The sequence below is a fragment of the Cornus florida genome, unplaced genomic scaffold (assembly GCF_030987335.1).
Source record: "Cornus florida cultivar Cherokee Brave unplaced genomic scaffold, ASM3098733v1 CherokeeBrave_3.0.0_Hap2_Chr04, whole genome shotgun sequence".
In the NCBI taxonomy this organism is placed as follows: Eukaryota; Viridiplantae; Streptophyta; class Magnoliopsida; order Cornales; family Cornaceae; genus Cornus; species Cornus florida.
In genome coordinates, this window is record NW_026775574.1 from 60,011,972 (window position 1) to 60,035,870 (window position 23,899).

The 23,899-nt window shown below is 29.7% G+C and overlaps 1 protein-coding gene across 5 annotated transcripts; it reads right to left on the reverse strand.

Moving 5' to 3' along the window:
- Positions 1-714: 714 nt before the first annotated feature.
- LOC132303345 (disease resistance protein RPS2-like) lies at positions 715-17,398 on the reverse strand. Of its 5 annotated transcripts, none has more exons than XM_059800571.1 (6): positions 14,038-17,397; positions 10,557-11,072; positions 8,625-9,038; positions 7,446-8,267; positions 7,257-7,347; positions 715-910 (listed from the first exon to the last, which is right to left on the reverse strand). In XM_059800571.1, the coding sequence occupies exons 1-5, from the start codon at positions 16,726-16,728 to the stop codon at positions 7,306-7,308; spliced, it is 4,485 nt and encodes a 1,494-aa protein (XP_059656554.1). In that variant the 5' UTR covers positions 16,729-17,397; the 3' UTR covers positions 715-910; positions 7,257-7,305. The 5 variants fall into 5 exon arrangements, with proteins under 5 accessions (XP_059656554.1, XP_059656552.1, XP_059656555.1 ...); XM_059800569.1 differs by having other exon boundaries at positions 7,437-8,267; positions 14,038-17,396; XM_059800570.1 differs by lacking the exon at positions 715-910 and adding an exon at positions 924-1,696 and having other exon boundaries at positions 7,437-8,267.
- Between the last annotated feature and the right edge of the window lie 6,501 nt (positions 17,399-23,899).

Below are 23,899 nucleotides of genomic sequence, written 5' to 3' on the forward strand. Positions count from 1 at the left end.
CAACCAAAAAGAGAAACTTGACTCTAAACAAGTCAAACAAGGTGAAAACAACCTAACTTAATCATTTCATGACTTTCCAAGAGATTCTAAGAACATTGGACAAGAATCTCACAAAATGCCCTATCCCGGTCGAAGTAAAAACTAACACTACTTCACTAAAATATGAATAACTCCCACTGTGATTGGAATCTGAGAATGGCATTGGTACCATTGGAAAGCTGACTCAAAATCCATGAATTTAGGCTCAAGAATCACCCCATTTGAATTTAAAACGAAGGAGTTATGACTCTTTGAAGTTGGAAGATCAGTGCTGAAATTAGACTGAAGCTACTCTCGGGATCTAGCTATTTCGGTCAACCGAAATGACCCATCGGACGACCGAAATGGACAAAATTTCAGCTGAAAACAAGTCTTTAAGGCTTGGTTGGTTTGATACACCAAAAGGAACCATCGGTCGATCGAAATGAGCCATCGGTCGACCGAAATGACCCTAAATGCTGACTTTAGCTACTGGAAAGTGAAGTTTCAAGGTTCAAACAAAACCCAAAAGGCATTTTGGTTGACCGAAATGACTCGAGAAAGTGCACAAACCTCCTGTTATGCATCCATGGCTGAAAGTCCACTTGGAATCCCCCATGGCATGTTCAATTTGCATTATATGCAAGTATGTGATGATGTGAACATGCACGCAAGTGTAATATAATATTTGAAACATGTTGCAATGGTCTGCGGCCTCATTACATTCCATTTACAAAATTTCACATGTCAAACCTCCAAACTAGAAACATTACATTACATAGGCAAAACTAAACATGCTAACACCTGCATGTGAACAAGAAAGCCTCTAAAGAAACTTCAATACTGCAATTCACCCAAAGCATGTGCAACTCACCAATCTCGTACCCTGTACCTGAAATATGCCCCAGTAACGTAGGGGTGAGCAATATAAAACTACTCGTAGGAAATGAGCATGCATCGACCTAAGTTTTACAAGTTTGCATGATTTAATCATTGTGGTTCATTCCACCTAACGTCTATGTCAAAAGTAAGACTCAGGAAGCATCCTAACTACCTAAGATCATTACTAGCATAAAACATATCCTTTATGCGATTTCAACAACACAAGAGCATGCTACACATAGCAACAAGATATAACATGCTTACACCAAGCAACTAGATAGAAACATACTTACACAAAGCAACTAGATAGAAACATGCTTACACAAAGCACCTAGATAGAAACATGCTTACACAAAGCAACTAGATATAGATTTTCAAGGTAACCAATTTAATATCAAAAATGCGAAATCAACTAAATATAACAATTTAGTATAATTGGAATATCTAATACCACACATCAAAACATAGATTCTCTAGACTATCAACTAGAAATCTAAAAGTGTGAAATCGACTAAATATAACAATTTAATATGTATGTACTTAACAACATCAAATCGCCAATAGTCAAAACAACAAGTCACAATATAAACATGATTGATAATTTGGAATTGAATGCGAAAACAAATAGTGGAAGACTTGGATATCACGCTCGGAATTCTGCCGAGACCTCAATGGTTATTCCAGGCACTAACCCGTAGGGAAGACCACCCTAAGTGCGCACTATCTCAATTAGGGAGAACTCATACCTCCCGCACTAGAGTCACACTCTAGCCATGTCACATGTAACAACAATGTCCTAAGAGGATCCAAAATATACCAAATAAGTTCACAACCTACACATATTATTACTACATAGTAACAAGTTAGCAATATAACTCTCAATTGTGCATAATAAACATTTCATATTCATAATGCTATGAAATCACAAGTCAACAATATATTCATATTAGAAACATATTCTTATGAATATAAATTTAACAACAACGCTTTTCAATGATTAAAACATAATCAAGTGAATACACCACAAGTCTAAATCCATGATCTTAAAGTAGAAGCAATTCCTAAAACTTGATTAAATCCATGGATAAACAAGATAGAATTTAATTACATCAAAATAATCAAACTCTCTAGATTTCAAATCATTTTCAAATGGTCTCAATTTAATATATGTTAAAAGACATATCATGGTCATCACATATATTCACACAAACGCTTAATTAAGCCCATGAAACCACAAAATAGATTTTAATTAATTCTCTTAATTAAAGTCTCTAGATTTTCAAACTCAACCAAATGCTCTCAAATTAAAGTATGTTTACTAACATACCAAAACTTAATTTAGAAGCATAACACATATCCATTTCATGTAAAGTATGGCCATGGGAATTAATCTTTCACAAAGAAAAATATTAAATAAAAGATGCAACTTTTATTCAAATAATTCCAATTAAATATATGTTAATAAAAATATTAAAACTAAACTTTCTAGCATGCCACAATTCAAATCCAAGTTATATCTTATCATGAAAATTTAATCTTATACAAAGAATTAAATATTACTAACTTTCTAGATTTGATACAAGGCATACGTATAGATTGTATAATCATGAGAAATACATAATACAACACACAAATAATCCTAAAACATTCCCTACCTCCATTTGAGATGAAATCTCAAATCCCCACCAAAATGAATGTGCTCTGAATCCGACGAAACTTCTAGGTTTTGTCGGGGACAACACTGTGAACATAACCCCCAAGGAAGCCCTATCAAATTCACAACTTGAATCCAAACTCGAACTCAAGAAATGGCCAAAACTGAATTCTAATAAGGGGGAATGGTAGAGCACGTCGAGGGGAATAATAAACGTTAAGGCCGAAGACTTTTCATCAAGGAAAAGTGGACCAAAAGAGAAGAGAGAAGATGGCAGCCATGGCTGCCATGTATTCCGGCCAGAAGATAGGAGAGAGAGAGAAAACTCAGATATTTTCTTCTCACACCCTATTTATTGAAAAACCATAAAAGTGCCCCGAACGGGCCCCTCCGGATCCAGAAAAGTCAAATTCGCATAGACGCGCTCAAACGGCAAAACTCCGTGAACAAAAAAGATTCATAATGAGAAAATATGAATAACGGAAGAAACGACGTCGAAAATCGAGTTCCAAGTAGAAAGTTATGCCCCAAACAAGTTTGGCGCAAACTAGGGCCAAAAATCATGAAACTGGAAAACATCGACCAGAAGGGAATTCTAAGAGTCCACGACTCGACGAAAAGTGAAAATGAATCCCATACGAGAATCCAGGCTCAAAATAAGACATTTAGCAATAACTTTCATTAATTGCACAATGGCCCCTCCAAAAAGTGAAAACTCCACTAATGGCCCATAATGAAAATATCTTCCAAAAAATATTTTTTTAAAAACTCCTGAAATAAAATATCTTCAAAAGATATTTACGAAAAATACCCCAAGAAAGGAAAAAGTTCCCAAAGAACTTTGCATTCATACCCCTATGGACACCGGGAGTAACCAGAATACTTTCTTGCGAAAGTAAAAATACGTACTTCATGAAAACCATTCAAGATGAACGTACGTGAAATCAAAAACCAACTCCGGACACAAGAAGCGTGGTTACGCCAACAAAGTGACAAACGAAGAAAAGACAAAATAGGGAAAAAGACGAAATAAGGAAAGGACGAAAAATGAATAGGGTCTAAAAAGTGAAAATATGGAAATGACTCGATCCTCAAAGGTAATTGTCAATCCAAATAAAAGAGTTTCAGAAATCATTTCAGAGCACTCGAGATGACACTAATCGACAAGAAACCAAACTCAGAAGGGAAAAGATAACGGAAAAAAAATTTCCGAAAAATCCGGGTCATTACAGAAATATATAATTAAAAAAAAAAAAAAAAATCAAACTACTAAAATTCAATCAAAGAAAATCTAATTCAATAAGAATTTTAAAATATTAAAAAAAATTATTTATTTAATTCAATAAAGAAAAATCTAATTAGAGAATAAAATAATCATAATAATATAGTAGTAGGAAATACTAAAATTCAATAAATAAAAATCTAATTATAAAATAAAATATAAGTATTATATGATTTTTTTAATAATATAGTAGTAGAAAATACTAATAATAATATTAGTAGTAGGAAATCTAATTACATAAGAAAATATAAAATAATTTAATACTGAATTACTAAAATTCAATAAAAAGAATATTAATTAGACAAGAAAAATATATAATATTAAATAAATTATTATTTTAATTCAATAAAAGGAAATCTTATTAGAGGAGAAATACTAATAATAATAATATAGTAGTATGAAATATAGAAATTCCGTAAAACGAAATCTAATTAGGGAAATAAATATATAATTTATTTCAATAAATACATAACAACAATTCTATATCAAAATATACCCATAAAACTTTAAACTAAGAATTCTATATACAAAATTATTTTTATATTTAATTTTTTATTTATAGTTCATTTAAATTTTTTATAATATTTTTATTTCAAAAAATAATAAGTTTTAATAATATTATTTATATATAATAAATAATAATGCAAAATTATTTTTCCACAATATATATTTTTTATCATTATGAGTTTTAGTACATTAATTTGTTTCCATGCATTAATTTTTAATAATAAATTTATATGTTCAGTATGTATGTTTCATTTTAGAATAACACAAATTACATGTCTGTTATCCGTTTTTATTTTAAAATTAATATAAGGTGCTTAGAAGATGAGTTTTTTATACAAGTCAAAATACCTATTTATTATGATTTTTTTTAATAAAAGAAAATCTAATTAGATAAGAATATATATATAGAAAATAAATAATTTAGTTTTTCTAATTATACAAGGAAATATATAAAAATCTATAAATAATTTAGTCTATTTAGACAATTTAAATTACTTATTTATTATGAGTTTTTTTTAAAAAAAAAGTAAATCTAATTAGTTAAGGAAGTATATAAAAAAACATAAAAAAATAATTTAGTCTTTCAATGAGACAATGAAATATATAAAAATATATAAATAATTTAGTCTATTTAGTCTACACATCTTTTCTACTTTTATAAATAATATATAAATAATTTTTTAATATATAAATGAATAAATATCCATTTTTTATTTTAAAATTAATATAATGTGTTTAGAAGAGTTTCGATAAGACTCATATTACCTATTTATTATGAGTTTTTTAAATAAAAGGAAATCTAACTAGATAAGGAAGTATATAAAGAAAATAAATAATTTAGTCTTTCTAATTAAACAAGAAAATACGTAAAAAAATATAAATAATTTAGTCTATTTATAAAACTCAAATTACCTATTTATTATGAGGTTTTTTTTTTAATAAAAGTAAATCTAATTAGTTAAGGAAATATATAAAGAAAATAAATAATTTAGTCTCTCTATTTAAACAAGGAAATATATAAAAACTATAAATAATTTAGTCTATATAGTCTCCATATATTTTCTAATTTTATAAATAATATATAAATAATTTTCTAATATATAAATAAATAAAATATTAATAAATTGTAATAAAACATAGTTTTGATTTTGATATTATTTTAGGAGTTTGAAAATACATCTATCAATAATTAAATTTCTATTGTAAAGTTCAATTAAAAATTATATTTTTATTTTACCTTGTGTCAATTTTATGTTAATGGATATTTTAGAATTTATAATTATTTAATTACTTTATTAAATATTGATATTAAATTAAATTTTACTCACATGCAATAGTATATTATTTTTTAATAATAAATTTATATGTTCAGTATGTAAGTTTCCTTTTAGAATAACACAAATTATCTATTTATTATGAGTTTTTTTTTTTTAATAAAAGGAAATCTAATTAGATTAGGGAATATATATAGAAAATAAATAATTTAGTCTTTCTAATTAGACAAGAAAATATATAAAGGAACTATATGAAAAAATATAAATAATTTAGCCTATTTAGTCTTCCCATCTTTTCTAATTTTATAAATAATATATAAATAAGCAAAATATTAGTAGATTGTAATAAAAAATAGTCTTGATTTTGATATTGTTTTATGAGTTTGAAAATGCACCTATCAATAATTGAATTCCTATTGTAAAGTTGAATTTAAAATTATATATTTCTGTCAATTTTATGTTTTAAATTTTATAATTATTTAATTAATATTTTAAAATTAATTTTAAGTGCAACTCACGTACAGTTTTACTGTTTTACTTGTATATATATAATTACTGTTTTACTAGTGTATATATATATAAGTGTCTGAGAAAGATCCTTTAAAGTACTTTAAATCTCGGTTTCATCTCCACCGCAACCATCAAAGGCACCACTGCAATTGCCACCATGAGTGATAGCATCACTATTTTGAATTTGTTTCATCCATTACTGTTTTTTTCCCCATAAAAATGAAAAATATTAAATTTTACTAACCACTTGCTATACGGATCATCAACAAACCGACGTCTCTTTAAATCATATGAACTTTAAGGTACATGAAGATCCAAATGGTCAAGTGCTTTTATTCTAATCCCAACCTTGCTACAACTTTTATTTTTGTGGGCTGGAAGACCCAAATGAGAATTGTTATAAATTGAAAACCTCTTCCATTCTACTACAATCAGCACCAACAATATCAGGTTATGTAAGAATAAAATAAAAAATATAACTGATTTAATGAAATTATATATACGTATATAACACACTGTGGCAGAGTCAGAGGGGTCGGCAATGTTGAAAAATGAGAATGTATGTAATAGAAAAACTTAAACAAAATAATATAAGCAAAAACTTAAATATTGATAGATAATAAATTACAAATACATTTATAATTTTCTAGAAATTGTATCTCATTACAGCAATATATTAAGGAAATTCTACTCTCGTTTTTTCGGCTTTCTCTGAAGGAAATTTCAATTTTGCAAAAGGATCAACAATTGGTTAAGAGGGATTAGGATTTCTTGTGCATTAGCTTAGGGTCAATAATTTGACTAAAAGCTACAAAAAGATGAACTTGCTTTGAATTGTGGAGAGAGATTTGTAGATGTTTTTCAAGATAGGAAATCTGAAACCGAGAAAAGAAACAATTTGAAACGAAAAAAAAAAATGACAAAGAATTCACATCCTACAAACAAATTGGACATCCTGAGAAGACATTCAGTAATTCGAGTATATAATTACTATGCTCCTCAATCAAAATACACTATTCAATTAAATAGGTCACACTCTAAGTATTTAAATTTATCTCAACTAACAGAATTGTTATAATTTGATTGGTCAAACATAAAAAAAAAAAAAAAAAAAGGCAGCAGTCAATACCTTATTTACTGATTTAGCGGAATATGGTCATCGTGGTTTCTCCCTCTTCTTAACTTGTTTCTGCATCATTATTATCCTCCACTGCTACTCCCTGAATTAAACAGAAGGTGAACGAATTAAATGAAAGCATTGGCTAAGTGAAGTCTTCCAATAAGGACAAAGGCAAATGTTCGTAGTTACCTTAGTTACCTTTCCTTCCCAAAATTGTTGCACATGATTATTAAGGTCATTTACACGACTTAACTTCCACTGATCTTTGAATACTTCTATATCCGGTGTGCTTAAATATCCAGATGTGAAAGTCTTCAATTCCGGACACCTGGTTATATCAACACGCGTCAAGGATGGGAATTTAAAAGCATTGTTTGCCTGACAAAAACATGTGAGGTTTGGTAGATATGAAAGTATCAGATGCCCTAGCTGAGAGAACTCAATTTCATCCGTGGCATTTTCTCCTCCTCCTCCTCCTTCGTTTTTAAGTATTTCTTCCATCACACCACAATTTTCAATTGTTAGATCCCTGAGTTGTGTGAGACTTTTTGCTATTGAGAGTGAGAATAGATACTTCAGTCCGATGCAATTTTTTACTATCAAACGCTGTAGCTGAGAGAACACAATTTCATCCGTGGCATCTTGTTCTTCATTTTTAAGTATTTCTTCCATCACACCACAATATTTAATTCTTAGATCCCTGAGTTGTGTGAGACTTTTTGCTATTGAGAGTGAGAATAGATACTTCAGTTCCAATTGTTCTACTGTCAATTTTGTTAGGTTGTGAAATACCAGATGCCCCTGGGGTTCCATTATCCAATTACGCTCCAATTTAGGTAAATACACCAGTCTCAATTGAGTAGTCTCAAACCGCTGTAGCAGGGTATAAACATTTACTAAGTTTCTGCAGTTGTTCACCTCCAGGGATTTTGGTACTTTGCAAAAGGGAAGGACATGGCATGTACCTTCGAAGATGCTCTCATCACTCAGTATCAATCTATCCAAGATAGGAAATTCAACCTGCGCGCAGAAATCACTCACCGTATTTAGCTCCACAATATTCTGATTAAAAAAATAAAGCAAACCAAGCAATAATGAACCTTCTAATTTTCTGTTCTAATTCCATTTTTATGCTCTACAAATTAATCAATTTCTTCTCAAATTATAGATATAAAACTGCATATTAGGTTGTTGACAAGAAAACCCCCCATCCTGCTCACAGCTGGTGGATTCATTTGAGGCTCTATCTTGTTTTGATTTTTGAGGCTCTGGTATATAAATAGATGGATTTAAATTGGTTTGCAAATTTTCAAATAACACCAGAGAAAATTGGAATAATAGTTTCCTCATAACTGTAATAGGAATTAATGGACTTACCATTTCATTTGGCAATGGTTCAGTACTGTTCAGGTATCGGCAAGGAAACATCTCCAATTTGGGACAGCGTTCTACTGTTATTTTTATTACAGATGGCAATTCAGAAATGCAATTCCTTCCGCAAAAGCTCGTCAGGGACGGTAGGTTGTTAAAGACCACTTCATTTAATTGAGGGAACACAAGATTGTTCTCTACTTCTTTTCCCAGAGCTTTATGGCTTGCACCTGTTTCTTCTGCTCCCTTTGACCCTTTAACTTTAAATACCTCTTCCAGGGAGTCGCACTCTTTCACACGGAGCTCTTTAAGGTTCTGAAAACTTGTAAGTGATTCTGTTGAAGCAACATTTAATAGCTTGAGACACCTATACTCGTTCATTCTCTCAATAACCAACTTCTCCAAGCAAGGAAATTGAACCTGCAAAACATCAGCTTGCTGGTGATAATATTCCTTTCTTTGCTTGAAAATAACGCAATCTGCCAAATTAATGGTTTAACATTTTTTAAGGAAAACAATAATAAAGTTTATTACTGATTTCAAGGACGTGTGGATGCAATAACAAAAAGCCACCAAAACACAACATTCAATGCAAGGTTAAGTGGAAATCTAATTGAAATTCATTAACATTTTTTAAGGAAACATATTTATTAGTGTTGTTGATCTGAAATCACATTTGTAAAAAAATATATTGTACTTGAAAAAACTGTCATTCATACATTTAGTTTATTGAAAGAAACTGTAGATAAAAGCTTTACCAAAACACAGGAACAGAAAATGCTTACACAATTGAAGGATTTAAATACATAATTATAATGTTTTAAGAAAAAAAATGAAATTCTTAATTTCATTAAAACTGTAAAAATAAAAATAAAAATAAAAAACCTATCAATATAATAAAACCATCCATCCATCCATCAAAATCATATTACGAGGAGGTAATTTTGTATTTTTTTTTCTTCTATTTTTAGTAATTTTGAGAGAATTGAATTTTAAATTTCCTTATGGTTATAGATTCTTGATATGTTTTCCCTATTATAAACATTAAAATATTTTTTCACTTATCAACAATATATTAGTATTATATTGCTCTGCAAGATGACGTTTTGACAAGTGGGTGATGTGGCGCTTTGCTCGAACTGGAGAGAATTTATGTGGTATATTTGTGCAGAGCCAAAAAAAAAAAAAAAAAAAAAAAAAATTAAAAGAAAAAAAAAATGTGCCCATTGAACTTTGTTCTCAAGAGTCGAGTAAAAGACGTAGGAAAATATAATAATAATAAATAAATAAATTTGAAAAAGACACTTTAGTCCACTTTATACGAAATAATGTCAAGATCCATTTGACAAGGTTAGGTATGATTCTAATATTTTCATTCAGTCTATTTGATTTGTTCTAGGAATCCAAAAATTTTATTAAAAAAAAAAAAAATTTGGTTTGTATATTCAAACGTTTCAATTCATTTTATTTTATCAAATTTCAGGAGTGATAAGTTACGTTTTAACAAAAAGAAAAATAAATAAAGAAAGAAAGAAATAAGAAATTGAGAGATGATTTGTGTCTGGAAAATTCAATACCAATCAACCCCAAAGTCTCTAACCAAATTCAATTCTCATGATTAAAAAAATATATATTAAATTCTAACCAAACTTATTTTTTTCTCTTTGAACGTGAAGGTAAAATAGATATTAATAAATTTCAATGCTTGTCTAGTTATGATGATCATGTCTTGTTTGATAAATTGTAATTTAGATAGATATCATCATCTAAATTAACTGATTTGTTAAGTGATAGGATCAATAAGTGTGGATTAGGATTAATTTAAGGACACATGAACGTACATACCTTGTGGAAATCTAGGTGACATTTATTAATTTCAGTTGTTCAGTGCACCCAAGGTTAATTAGGATTAATTTAAGGACACATGAACATACATACCTTTTGGTTAAAGAGAGCATCTCGTTGAGGAATAGTCTCCTTCAATATGCTTTCTTTTTCATTTCTGAAGCAGCAGAAACTACTGAACTTTGGCAAACTTGAAAGTTTCATTTTGTTTAATTGAGGGAACACTAGGATCTTATCGCTTGCTTCTTCTTCTTCTTTGGATCCTCCACTACAACAGAAACTACAGAGCTTTGGCAAATTTGAAAGTTCCATGGTCTTTAATTGAGGAAACATGACGATCTCATCACCACCTTCTTCAATAGCAACCACTTCAACTCCAGATACAATTGAATCACATGACCAAACTATGAGGCTTTCAAGTTTCTGTAACAACGGGAGTACATTGGGTGGAATGACATTTACTAGCTTCTCACACATATCCACTTCAATGAACCTCAGCTGCCGGAAGGAATCTTCTGCTTGTGAACCCAGGAATAATTGGTTATCCCATATCGCTGTGAGGCTTTCCAAACCTCCAATCTCCAATAACTCCAATGCTGGGAACTTAACCTGCAAATTTCATTACGTCACATTTCATGAATTAATGTTGGAAAAATAGCACAAATGTCAAAAAAGGTCAGAATAGATATTAGACTGACTAGAATTTCAATTGAAATGAAAATATATGAAATCAAGGATGCCTTTGGTTTATTGTACTTCAAAAATTTATGGGTTAATGCTTTAAGATTATTGCACTTAACATATTTATTAGTGTTAATGATCTAAAATCACAAATAAAAAAAGAAATACTATACTTCAAAAAACTATCATAGTGTCGATACTTTTCAAAATAGACATGCAAACAACTATTTGTTTTTAATTAAGAAAACTTCCTAATCCCGATTGTAATTGAAAAATTCTTTTTAAAGAGAAAACAAAGTGTTGACCAAAAGGAGTTTCTAAAGAAAAGAATTGCAATGTAAATGAAATGGTTTGAAAATTGAATTTGCAATCGCAGAGTAATATAGCAATGTCGTAGTGTTGATGATCTGTAATCACATTTATTATCTTGTACTTCAAAAATTGTCATATTTTTGCTGTGTTTAGTTTATTGAAAGAATTTGTAGATAAGAAGATTCATCAACATTAATAAATATGATAGTTTATTACTGATTTCAAGGACATGTGGATGCAGTAACAAAAAGCCACCAAAACACAACATTCAATGGAAGGCTAAAGTGGAAATGTAATTGAAATTCATTAACATTTTTTAAGGAAAAATAGAACAAGGTCAAAAAAAAAAAAGGTTAGAATAGATATTTGACTTACTAGAATGTAATAATTTAATTGAAATGAAAAGATATGAAATCAAGAATGCTTTTAGTTTATTGTACTTCAAAAATTTATGGGTTGATGCTTTAAGATTATTGCACTTAACATATTTATTAATGTTGATGATCTGAAATCACATTTAAAAAAAGAAATACTTCACATCAAAAAAGCTGTCATAGTGTTGATGATCTGAAATCACATTTTAACAAAGAAATATTGTACTTCAAAAACTGTCATAGTGTTGATGCTTTTAGTTTATTGAAAGAATTTGTAAGTAACAATCTTCACCAAAGCACAGGAATAGAAAAAGCTTACACAATTGAAGGATTTAAATACATAATTATATTGTTTTAAGAAAAACAAATGAAATTCTTAATTTAATTACAATTGCACAAAAATGTGTTATCAAGATAATAAAACCAGTCATCCAAATTATATTACGAAGAGGTAATTTTGCATTTTTTTTTTCTATTTTTAGTAATTTTGAGAATTAAATTTTAAATTTCCTTATGGTAATAAATTTCTAGTAAGTGTTCTCTATTATAAACATTGAAATTTTTTTCACTTATTAACAATATATTAGTATTCGATTGCTTTGCAAGATGAGATTTTGACAAGTGGGTAATGTGGTGCTTTGCCCGCACCAGAGAGAATTTATGTGGTGTATTTGTGCAGAGCCAAAAATGATACAAAAAATAAACAAATAAATATTTTTTTTTTTTTTTTTTTTTTTTTTTGAAAGATAAGGTGTATTGATTATGTAACTGAACAAGATCCAAATAGGCAAAAGCCCAATACAACAGACAAGCCCAAGGCTGCCAAAACAACGGCCCAAGTCCATCAAAGTTGAACTTTGTTCTCTATTCTCGGGTCAAAGACGTAGGAAAGTGAAGTTACAAAAAAAAAAAAAAAATTAATTGAAAAAGACACTTTAGACCACTTTATACAAAATAATATCAAGATCCATTTGGTAGGAGTTCGTAAATTAAATAGTTATTTTATTACATTTTAATATATGTTAGTTTTCAAGTAGGAATAATTTTACGGTATGTTTCTAATATTTTCGTTCAGATATTCTACTTGATTTGTTCTAAGAATCCGAAAAAAAAAAAAAAAAAAATGGCACAAGAAGAGTCGAGATTGATTTGTTCTAAGAATCCGAAAATTAAATACTAGCCATTTGCACCTCTAGACCAAATTTTGCCTTACCTTTCTGAGGAGAGCTGAAGAGAACATAGGACTCTTGTCTGCTTCAACCATTGACAGACAACTCATAAGGTAATTTATTTAGTAAATGACACAAGAAGAGTCGAGATTGATTAGCTGGTTGACTCAGTGTTATGAATAGGACAGCATGGTGTCACGGGCCTAGAGAGGAATCGGATCGTGACATTGGTCTCAATTGATTAGCTGGTTGACTCAGTATTTGATCTTCAATTACAAAATATATTAACCTTCCTTGTCAATTATTTTCATATACTTCAATTACAATAATGTTTCATATATTTTTTAAATGCATTATAAAATATATTAACCTTCCTTGTCAATTATTTTCCCTAAATAATATCCTTTCGGCGCTTCAATTTCTTTTTTTCCCTAGAATGAAATTACTAAAGAGCTCATGTATTACAAGAAACAAATTTCTTATATTTGAATTCCACATTTTCTCTTACCTATTAAAATTTGGTCTTACAATTTCAATTCATTAGAAGCCATAATTGCTGAACTTTATCATGTTCCCTTTACCCAACTTGTTTGTTATGTCATGCAAACAGAGGTTTAGTGCTTCAAAAAAAAATTAAAAAAAAAAAAATCAAAATTAATTTAAAATTCTGTATATTGCTATTGTCAAACACACAAACACAAAATTCTATCCCAAAATAAAGCCAGAAAGAAAATTCAATCCGTAATGATAAATTATATGTTTTGTCAAAAATTATTACTATTTATTATTTAGCGATAATCAAGTTGAAAAAAGTTGGAATTACCAAACACTAACCTTCCACAAAAGAACAGGAAAAATAGTTACAATGTACTCTATCCAGCAAGGATAAGCTTGTTTGACAGAGTACATGAACCACAAAAACAAAGGTACAAAAGAAACCCAAGGATGAGATAGAACATAACATAAAATATTGGCAAGAAAAAGATAAGTGCTGATGCTTTGATGATGTGGAATGTGGATAGATAATGCGGAGCATACCTTATCATTAAACAGTTGTGCAAGGCCGGACACATTGCATTCTTCAGCTGACGTCTTCTTCGTATTGGCATTGAAGCTTCTCAGTTTTGGTAGATCCTCCAACCTCATTTTCTTTAATTGATGAAAAGTAACAACATTATCCATGATTTCATTGTCATCTCCAACTATTTCTTCCAAGTTTTCACAGTAACTTATAGTTAATTCTTGGAGTTGCAGAAGGCCTCTTGCTGCGGCTGCGGAGAAGAGATATCTCGACGGACACTCGAATACTCGCAAAATACTTAATTTGCTAAAAGAACAAGACACACGTGATCCGATGGTCTGTGAATTCCAATTTGGTCTGCCAAATAAATGTTCTATCCCCTTACAATCCCAAACTCTAAGATACTTCAAGTCTAGAAACCCCTCACCATCTGTGTCTTGACTCACATTCTTTAAAATTTCCAGTTCTTCTAAATGTAGCACTTCAGCTTTCTCCATCAAAATGTGAAGCTCCCTCTTCAAAGGAATTCCCTTTAGTTTCAGTATCCTTGTTGCTGTAGATGAACCGTCAAAACCATAAAAGTGTAATCCCTGGCCAATGGATATTTGAAATCTGATTAACGACTTAGACAGGAGCTCATTGATGGGCAGTAACTTGACATTTGGCACTTGAACTTGTAAACTGATTAAGCGAGTCAATGAATTTAGTTCAACCAGGCTTGCATTGCCTTCAATCTCCCATTGGTCAAAGTCTCGAATGTGAAATTCCTCAAGCTGGGATAGACTAGATATGAAACCTGGAAGGATTTGGAGATTGGAAAAGCCTCTCACATCCAACGACCGTAGACTAGTCAACTGCCCTATATCCAGAGTCCACTCTTCCAGACTAGGATATTGAATGCTTAGTATCTCAAGTTTTCGCAACTCCTTGAGAAAAGCTAGGTTCACCAATTTGCACCGGTACAGTCGTAACATCCGAAGATTTTGAAGTGACGATGGTACTGTCAAGTTGCCCATGTCACGCAAATGTAAAACTTCAAGCTTCTCCATCCCTTTAAAAAAGTTACTCGGAATAGTTGGTGAACGATAGCAACCTTCCAACATTAAGGTGCGTAGTTGAGGATATTCTGAATTATCGGGAAGCACACAATCTTTGCTCAACCTTAATGAGATTGCTCTGCATCTTTTGTATTCATCATCCTCTGGCCACTTCTCAACACCGGCTTTCACTATAAACATGCCATCTTCCCCTTTTGATGCAATCGAAATGGCGACATCTCGAATGACATCGTGCATTTTTACATAGTTTTCACTTTTACCTTCTAACAACAAAGAAGATATCTTTAGGGTATCGACGATCGCATGAGTTCTATTCCGTGCTTCTTCCATTGTATCCACGCCTTGGAGAAGTCTCAATCCAACGCCATACATCACCAAATCATCAATGAAAATCTCAGCATCTTCTCCGAACAAACAACAGAGCAAAAAAATTGACTTTGCATCAATAGACTCCAGGTAGTCGTAGCTCAACTCTATGCGTGAATAGAGTTTTCCCTGCAATCCACCAATGTTATCTGCCCTACAATTTCTTAGTTGTTTTAGTGCATCTTTCCATTTCTGCTTACTCTTATTCTGTAGTGCTCCACCAACTGCAAGTATTGCCAATGGCAAACATGCACATTCTCTGCACACTTCTTCCGCTACAGATTGCATTTCATGAGTTTCAAAAGAATCTCCCACCTTCTTCTTAAAAAGGGACCATGCTTCAACATCCGATAAGACTCCAATTTGAAAGTTACCTTTTTCTTGAACACCCATCTCTTTGCACACATCTCTACTCCGAGAGGTTAACAAAATTTTGCAACCCGTGAAATGATCATCTGTAGCTGGAATTCCAATGCCCTCCAACTTAATTTTATCATTCCAAACGTCATCCACCATTACAAGGATCTTTTTACCATTTTTCAGTCTAAGGTATAGCCGCCCCTTTCTTGCATCTTCAGTCTCTTCTTCTAAATTACAATTCAACCCTTCTGCAAGTTTTTGTTGAATTTCTTTTAAATTTGGATTTTGGGTGACAACTACTTGGGCGATCTCATCAAAGAGCTTACATTTTTGAGCTTGTTCGGCAACTTCTTTCATCATTCTCGTTTTTCCAACGCCCGGCATCCCATGAATCCCAATCTTGTAATTGCTATCATCTTTTAGTGCCTCCATGATCTGCTTAAAAACCCGCTCTCTGGATTCAAAACTCTCATACTTCATGCTGTTTGAGCGCCAAATACCAGTGAGAGGAGGTTGGTGTGCAAAAGAGTCAAAGTTGCCTTCCTCTATAAGCTTGGTAACATCAGTCTTCTTCTTTTTCCCTTCCTTACCCAACCGGTAACGTAAGCAAACATCAAGACACCTGAGATTTTCTTTGCCTTGGAGCAATCTGTTCATGTCATCTACCATAGTCGGCAATGAACTCTGCATTTTCGTCTGCCACTGCGAAACATCATCCTCGATGACTTGAGCATTGTTCAAGGCTTCTTTAACCTTGGTATCGACCCTTCCCTTCACACGTCTGAGTTTGTCAACTTCATCTGCATAATCCTGAATGTTTTGCTTACAGTGAAACAAATAACCAAATTGACGGCCGATGGATGTGTACAAGCGGCCTATGATGGGCTCTACCATCTTTTCCACCATTTTAGTAATCACTTCCATTTTTAATGTCTCTTGTCTCTCTAAGGAGATGTATGATGCAATAGAGAATACAAGGAAATATATGGCAACAGAAATACAGGAAGCTTTAACAAGGAGAAAGCTAACAAATACAGAGAGTTTGATTTTAAATGACAAACAAAAGTGAAGTTTTTTTTTTTTTTTTTTTTTTTTTGGAAAGAAAAGTGAAGATTCACAAGGAGACACTCAAGAGAGACACAAATTCAGGTCTAAAAGACAGCCTAATTCACATTTAACGGAAAAACTAAGAGAGTGAATGTGGGATATTACAGAGATACAAAGCAGGAAATGGGAGAGCACCAGAAAAACAGAAAGGTAAAAAACTAAAGAAGAGATTAATTTAAAGACATACCTCTGGCATAATATTTCAATTCCAATTAAGTCTGATCCAACACAAATAAATTAGATGAACGGAAAGGGAAGATCGATTCAGTAGAACAGAGAGATGGTGAGACAAGAGAGAACAGAGGGATTGCAGATTGAGAGAGATGGTGAGACAGTGATATAAGAGAGAACAGAGGGATTGCAGATTGAGAGAGAGAGAGAGAGAGAGAGATGAGAGATGCAAATTCAGATGTTAGAGAGAGAGAGTGAGAGAAGGTAAAGTAAATGATATGAGAAAAAAGAGAACACGTTTTTCATGTCAGTCAGTCATCATGGCACTAGAAAATTTTACAAGAATAAAAACAAAACTTCTAATGTCAGTTTTTAGATATTGGATCATGTAATACATGAATTTACAAGAAATTCTGCGAAATATGATTTTGATTTTGTTAAGAATATGGTAAAAAAAATTAGTTTTGATGGAAAAAAAAATACTTATACAAACTTCATCTTTAACTCAAAAAAATTGCAGTCCAAAATCTATAGAATTAGGCTTAAATGGTTTAAACTTAAGTGTACAAGTAGACAGTAAATTTAATGAGTAAAATTGGTTTGGATTGCTTTCTTAGAAACTTTGGTCACCAACACATTTATCACTAAAAAATTTTTGATTGTGTGATCATTTTTTAATCTAAATTACAAACTTAAAATTTATACGACAGACAATAATTATGAAAAATTCCTTAAAAGTAACTCAGAAAAATTCAAAATTTCCAGCTTCAGTTTATCTTGTGTGCACCTTATTATTATGTTGTTGTGTCAAAAAAAAAAAACATTATTATTATTCTGTTCAATTAGAATTAGGAAAGAAGTTTATAATTAAGTTTATGTAACCCTACACTTTATAACTCAAAGATATGTGAAACATATGTTTTACATCAAAATTATTCATTTTTTTTTCTTTTTTTTTTTTTTTTTTACAAAAACTTACATCAAAATTTTTCTAGGGGAGTCTCATTACACAAATGATTTCTAAATCTTGCAGATCTTTTGATTCTTTTCTATAATAAAAGGGAACTGAAAGCATCTACGTTTTAAAAAAAAATGTGTAATATATACATAATCTGTAATTTTTTTTTTTAGTAATTTGCAGAGTAATCTTTGCCTCCTTACTTATTGTTATTGGCAGATAGAAACCATCTCTCACCAAAACTAATCCTATTAAAGTTTTTATCTTTAATAAATAATGATACACACACACATATATATATAAATAATTATATATAAAACACTAATCACATCCATTAATAAGTTCATTAAATTTAAAACTATTAAATAATGATTAAATTAATAATCATTCCTAAATCAATCTGCAATCTCTTTTAAAGAGAAATTCTTTTGACCTTAATTCAATCCTAAACAATTATTAAACCATTTAAATAATAAAATGTAATTAAAGGAATAATATATTTAATCCAATCCCAAATAATAATTGTAATTATTTAAATCGCATATCCAATACCCAAGCTTTGAGAAATCATTCATGTCTGTACCAATATTATTTTATATTAAAATAAAAAATATTATATTAACCTTTAAATACTAGATTATTCTAATATAAGAATATCTAATCATAATCCAACTTACACATTCAATAATCATAGATGGAATTTTAATCATCTAACACATAGCAATTTAATTACGCTTTAACAAATAAAACATGTCATTATAAATATATTTATTTATACATTGGCAATTCATTTATTTATACATTTGGCAAATCAATCATGTCATTATAAATATATTTATTTATATATTGGCAACTTAACCATGCCTCTAAGTATATATATTTATACTTTTAAATTAACAACTTAACCATACTTTTTATGTATGTATTTTATTCATACAAATATTTAGGCAATATATTTACACCTATGACAATTCATCCATATATACAATTCAACTATGTATCAACTTTAAACTTAACAATAAATTAATTCACACATAACCATTTTATGCATATTATATGCATAAGATTAATTTCATAACCAGCCTAATATAATATATCAAATAAGAATAATAATTTAATTATACATATATCCATATTTTATACAGTATATATATATATATATATATATATATGTATAATACCTTCAATAATAACCCTTGATTATTTAAAATCGTAATCATTAAATCAATGAGCCCCATTGTAGGACTCAAAAGATCTAAGAGATGTAATTGTGATAGTGACAAATGTGATCAGGAGAACTATTTTTTTTACACAAATGTAATTAGGCAAAGATTACTCTGCAAAAGTTATGTGGGTTTTGTTGTTATTGGCAGATACATTTTTACACAAAAGATATAAAATAATGGTTAGAGCAAAAAATGAGTAGTCCAAAATTTTTGTGTAAATTTATTATGACACGTCAAATTTATACAATATATATATATATATATATATATATATATATATATATATATACATACATACAACCGTTTGAGATATGCTCTTAAGATACATTGCCACCTCCTCAATGTGTAAAATTGTTGTGCATTTTGCACAACTCTTTTACACACGCACATTAGCATATTTCATTTCTCCTCCCTCTTTCTCATTCCATTAATAAATCAACCATATATTAAATAAGTTTGTAAAAATTATGTGGTGTCGCGTGATTGGTTGTTATTTATTTATTTTTTTTCGTAAAGCACGTGTATCCGCCCTATAATACACGTACCATTCAGTCAGGAGTACGGTTCGAAAGCGAAATCTCAAGGATTTACCTTCAACATTCCTGTCAACGCCACTATACTCCTGGGGATTGATTGGTTGTTATGAGCAAATACATTTTTACACCAAATATATAAAATAATAACTGGAGTTAAAAAATGATTAGTCTAAAATTTTTGTGTGAATTTATTATCACATATCATATTTATACAAATATATATATATATATACACACACAACAGTTGAAAATACTCTGACAATGATTAAAAGCGACTAATAAAGGAAAATGCAAAAGCAAAAGGACGTGATTTTCATGTGATGGCGCACTAGGACTGCATTATTAAAGAAACATCAAAAAAGAAAAATGGATTGATTGGTCGATGGCATTTGACAAATTAAAAAGCTATTCCTAATGTTGGATTTGTTTTTGGTAAAGCAATATAATAGCAATCATGAAAATGCGGAAGAGATGGGTAACATACTAAAAAAAGGTAAATAAAAGACGAAAACTAATAAAAGCTAGTAATATATAAAGTAATATTTCTTAAAAAATATTTGTGATAAAGTTAGGAATAAATACTGTGCAATACAAGACTGGTCTCTCTCAAAAAAAATAAATAGAAGACTCATGGCAAATCATAATTTTATGTTATAATGAATAAATCATAATTGACTTAAATTGATTCCAACTGCTTCCTAAAAAACTCTTATCACAAAAAACAGTGTCACAAAAATATTTCACATTGCTTTAATCATGTATTATTCAAAATTGGGCACTGGAATTTCTCTCAAATATTTTTAACAAAATAGAATGTTGAGTTCAATGCTCAACAAAATTCACTTGCAAAATATTGAATCACAATAAAATAAAATAAAATTGTCCCAATGTGCAACTCTAAAATTGAAAATTGGTAAGGAAATTTACAAAGAGATTCAAATTGAGGTGTAAAAAAAGCGCAAACCCTACAGTATAAATTATGAGCCAGCCGGATTGCTTCCTCCCTCAACTTTGCAAGTAATGGTAGATGAAATCCTTAATAAAGTATTAAAATAGTTTATTACTAACCGTTTAATGTAGTAACAATATAAAATATAACACACGTAATATTTCATCCACAACAATCACCAAAATACCACAACATGATTTATGTATTCACTAATTTAAAATCCTTTTGTTTGTTTCATATAATTTGAATCCAGAGGAAAAAAATAGAAAGTATATTTCAAAAGAAAAGGTAAAGGATGAAGATTAGAAATGTCAAAGAAAAAACAGAGTTAACACGATTTTATGTCATGACACTGTATTATTAAAAATCAGAAAGAAAATGGCTCGGCTGATGGACACTTCCAATAATTCCAACGTCATAAACATATAGTTTATTCGAGATAACATGTGTTTTTTTTTTTTTGAGTGCCCTTTCTAGTTTTGTCAAAAGAGATAATTTATTCTAGAGGTGTAATTTTTTTTTTTTTTTAATTAATGCCAAAACAAATAATTTATTTATATATTCATGTGGGATAATAGGAGTAACAAATTTTGACACGACTGGAACACAGCACGGGTTAAACGGGTTTAAGTTTACCTTAAACGGGTTCGGATCATAAATAGATCGACACGATTAATCCATTTAATTAATCGTGTCGTGTTTGGGTTAAGAGAGTTCAACCCGTGTAACCCATTTATACTCGTTTAACTATACATGTCATAAACAAATTTATTTTTAAGTTCGAAAAATAAGTATCTAAACTTGTGTCTTATAATTTACTTTTTTATAAATTAGAGACTATTTATTAATTTGATTGAATTAAAACTTATAATTTTCTATTATTTATTTTTAATTGATTATTATTAATAACTTAAATAATATATATATATATATTTTAATTGAATTGAAACTTATAATAGGGAACCGCAAAGAATTGAAATAAAATATATTTTTTTTTGGGGGGGGGGGGGGGGGCGGGGGGAGCGCAGAGCCTAATTCACATTTAACAGAAGTGAGGGAAAATCAGATGCATGTAAGAGAGCAAAATGGGAGCACCAGAAAAACACAGAGGTTAAAAAGTTGTTGAGGAAACTTAAGAATAAAATTAAACACATAAAATAGATGAACGGAAAGTGAAGATTCAGTAGATGTGAGATAAGAGAGAATAGAGATTGACGGATTGCAGATTGAGAGAGAGAGAGAGATGCAAATTCAGATGGTAGAGAGAGGGAGAATAGAGATTGAGGGATTGCAAATTGAGAGAGATGCAAAATCAGATGGTAGAGAGAGAGTGTGTGTCATCATAAGGAAAAGTAAATGATAATTATTATGTCAAAGAAAAAAGGTAACACGTTTTTCGTAAAACTTATAATTTTCTATTATTTATTTTTAATTAATTAGTATTATTAATTTAAATAATATATATATATTTTTTGTTTTAATAAATAAGTCATTAAAAGAGTTATACGTATAATCCGTTTATTAAATAAGTTGGGTTAGGGTTAAGGGTTTCTGACACGAATATTCAAAGACACATATTCAGGTTGAAAATAAAAAATAGAAGACTTATCATAAATCATAATTTTATGTTCGAATGAATAAATCATAACTGATTCAAAGTGCTTCTTTAAAAACTTTGATCACAAAAAACAGTGTCACAAAAATATTTCAGATTGCTTTAATTATGTTTTTATTGGAAATTAAATATTGCAATTTCTCTCAAATATTTTAACAAAATAGAATGTTGAGTACAATGTTCAACAAAGTTCACTTGCAAAATATGGAACTACAAAAAATTAAAATAAAATATAAAAAATTGACCCAATGTGCAAGTCTATGTACTTATGCTTAAAAGAAAAATGCTCCACTCTTTCATAATTACCTCTTGACACAACTTACTAATAATATAATCATTTAAATTTAAATAAGTACCATGCTAAGTTTAAAAAGAATAGAAAGTTAAAGTCAGACACATCTAACTAAATTGATATGAATAAAAGATAATGTTATATTAAACTTAGCATTTATTACATTAATTCTTTAATTGTGGATTGTATGCACCAGTATGGGACAGTGGCATATTAGATATGAATTAGTTTAAATATTAAATCATACCTATTCTGAAATAAGTTGGATTACTATATCTTAGTGCAATCAGTGTTTTTATATACCTTGCGACCTGATATAGCATTTGCAGTCAACTTACTAGCACGACATAGTTCTCTTTTTCTTTGGTCCAGATTTTGTCCACTGGGTACTCGTAATATTTAATGAACGTCATAGTGATATCATTCTCAACCAATCAGATACATTTTATCATTATTCTTTTAACGAGAGACAATACATTTATTTATTTCATGTCTCACAAAAAGTTATAATATCATAAGTGGTCTCCAAATTCAGTATATGCTTTATATAAAAGATACTTTTATTTCTTTTTTTCTTTTTTTAATAGAAATAATCTATATTAGGAAACACAAGATGGGCACATTAAAATTAAAATTAAAATTTAAAAAAATTAAATTAAAATTTCTTTATTCTAATTTTAAGATCCCATTTTAGGATCGCAAATGGAATACTGAAATATTGAGATGAATGATTGAGGTGAGATATTTTAGATGAGTTTGAAAGAGAGGGAGAGAGAGAGTGTGCAGTATGATTAGAACCGACAAAAGGACAAAACAAATGAACTCGATTGGTGGATTTGCTTTTGCATCAATGGTCTCCGCACAATTTAGATCTCCAATAGCTGGATACTCTCCTCCAATTGCTTTAATTTTTTAAAAATTAATTACTGTATGTTTTTTACTCGCATTAAATAAAATATATATATATACTTTTGCTAGAATATTAGATATAAAATTTAAATTCAAACTTTCATATATGTGTTTATACAAAATTAGAAATAAAATTTGAATAAAATGAAAAACAATACATTTTTATATTATTTTACAAAATAATTAAATTTTTTTTTATTTATTTATAAAAAGCGTGTATTAAACACAATAATTTTTTACTTGAATTTAAATTACATTAACAATTATTTAAACTCATAATACAATATAATTAAGCAACTGAAATTTAAACAAATATATAAAAAAAAAAAAAG

What these genes read in the sequence shown, in the direction of transcription:
- LOC132303345 (XM_059800569.1), bottom strand. Translation starts at nt 16,728, where the DNA reads ATGGAAGTGATTACTAAAATGGTGGAAAAGATGGTAGAGCCCATCATA. An exon ending in CACAACTGTTTAATGATAAG is followed by an intron (nt 11,073 to 14,037) that starts GTATGCTCCGCA and finishes TGAAATTTGCAG; the next exon opens with GTTAAGTTCCCAGCATTGGA. An exon ending in ATGCTCTCTTTAACCAAAAG is followed by an intron (nt 9,039 to 10,556) that starts GTATGTATGTTC and finishes GATGTTTTGCAG; the next exon opens with GTTCAATTTCCTTGCTTGGA.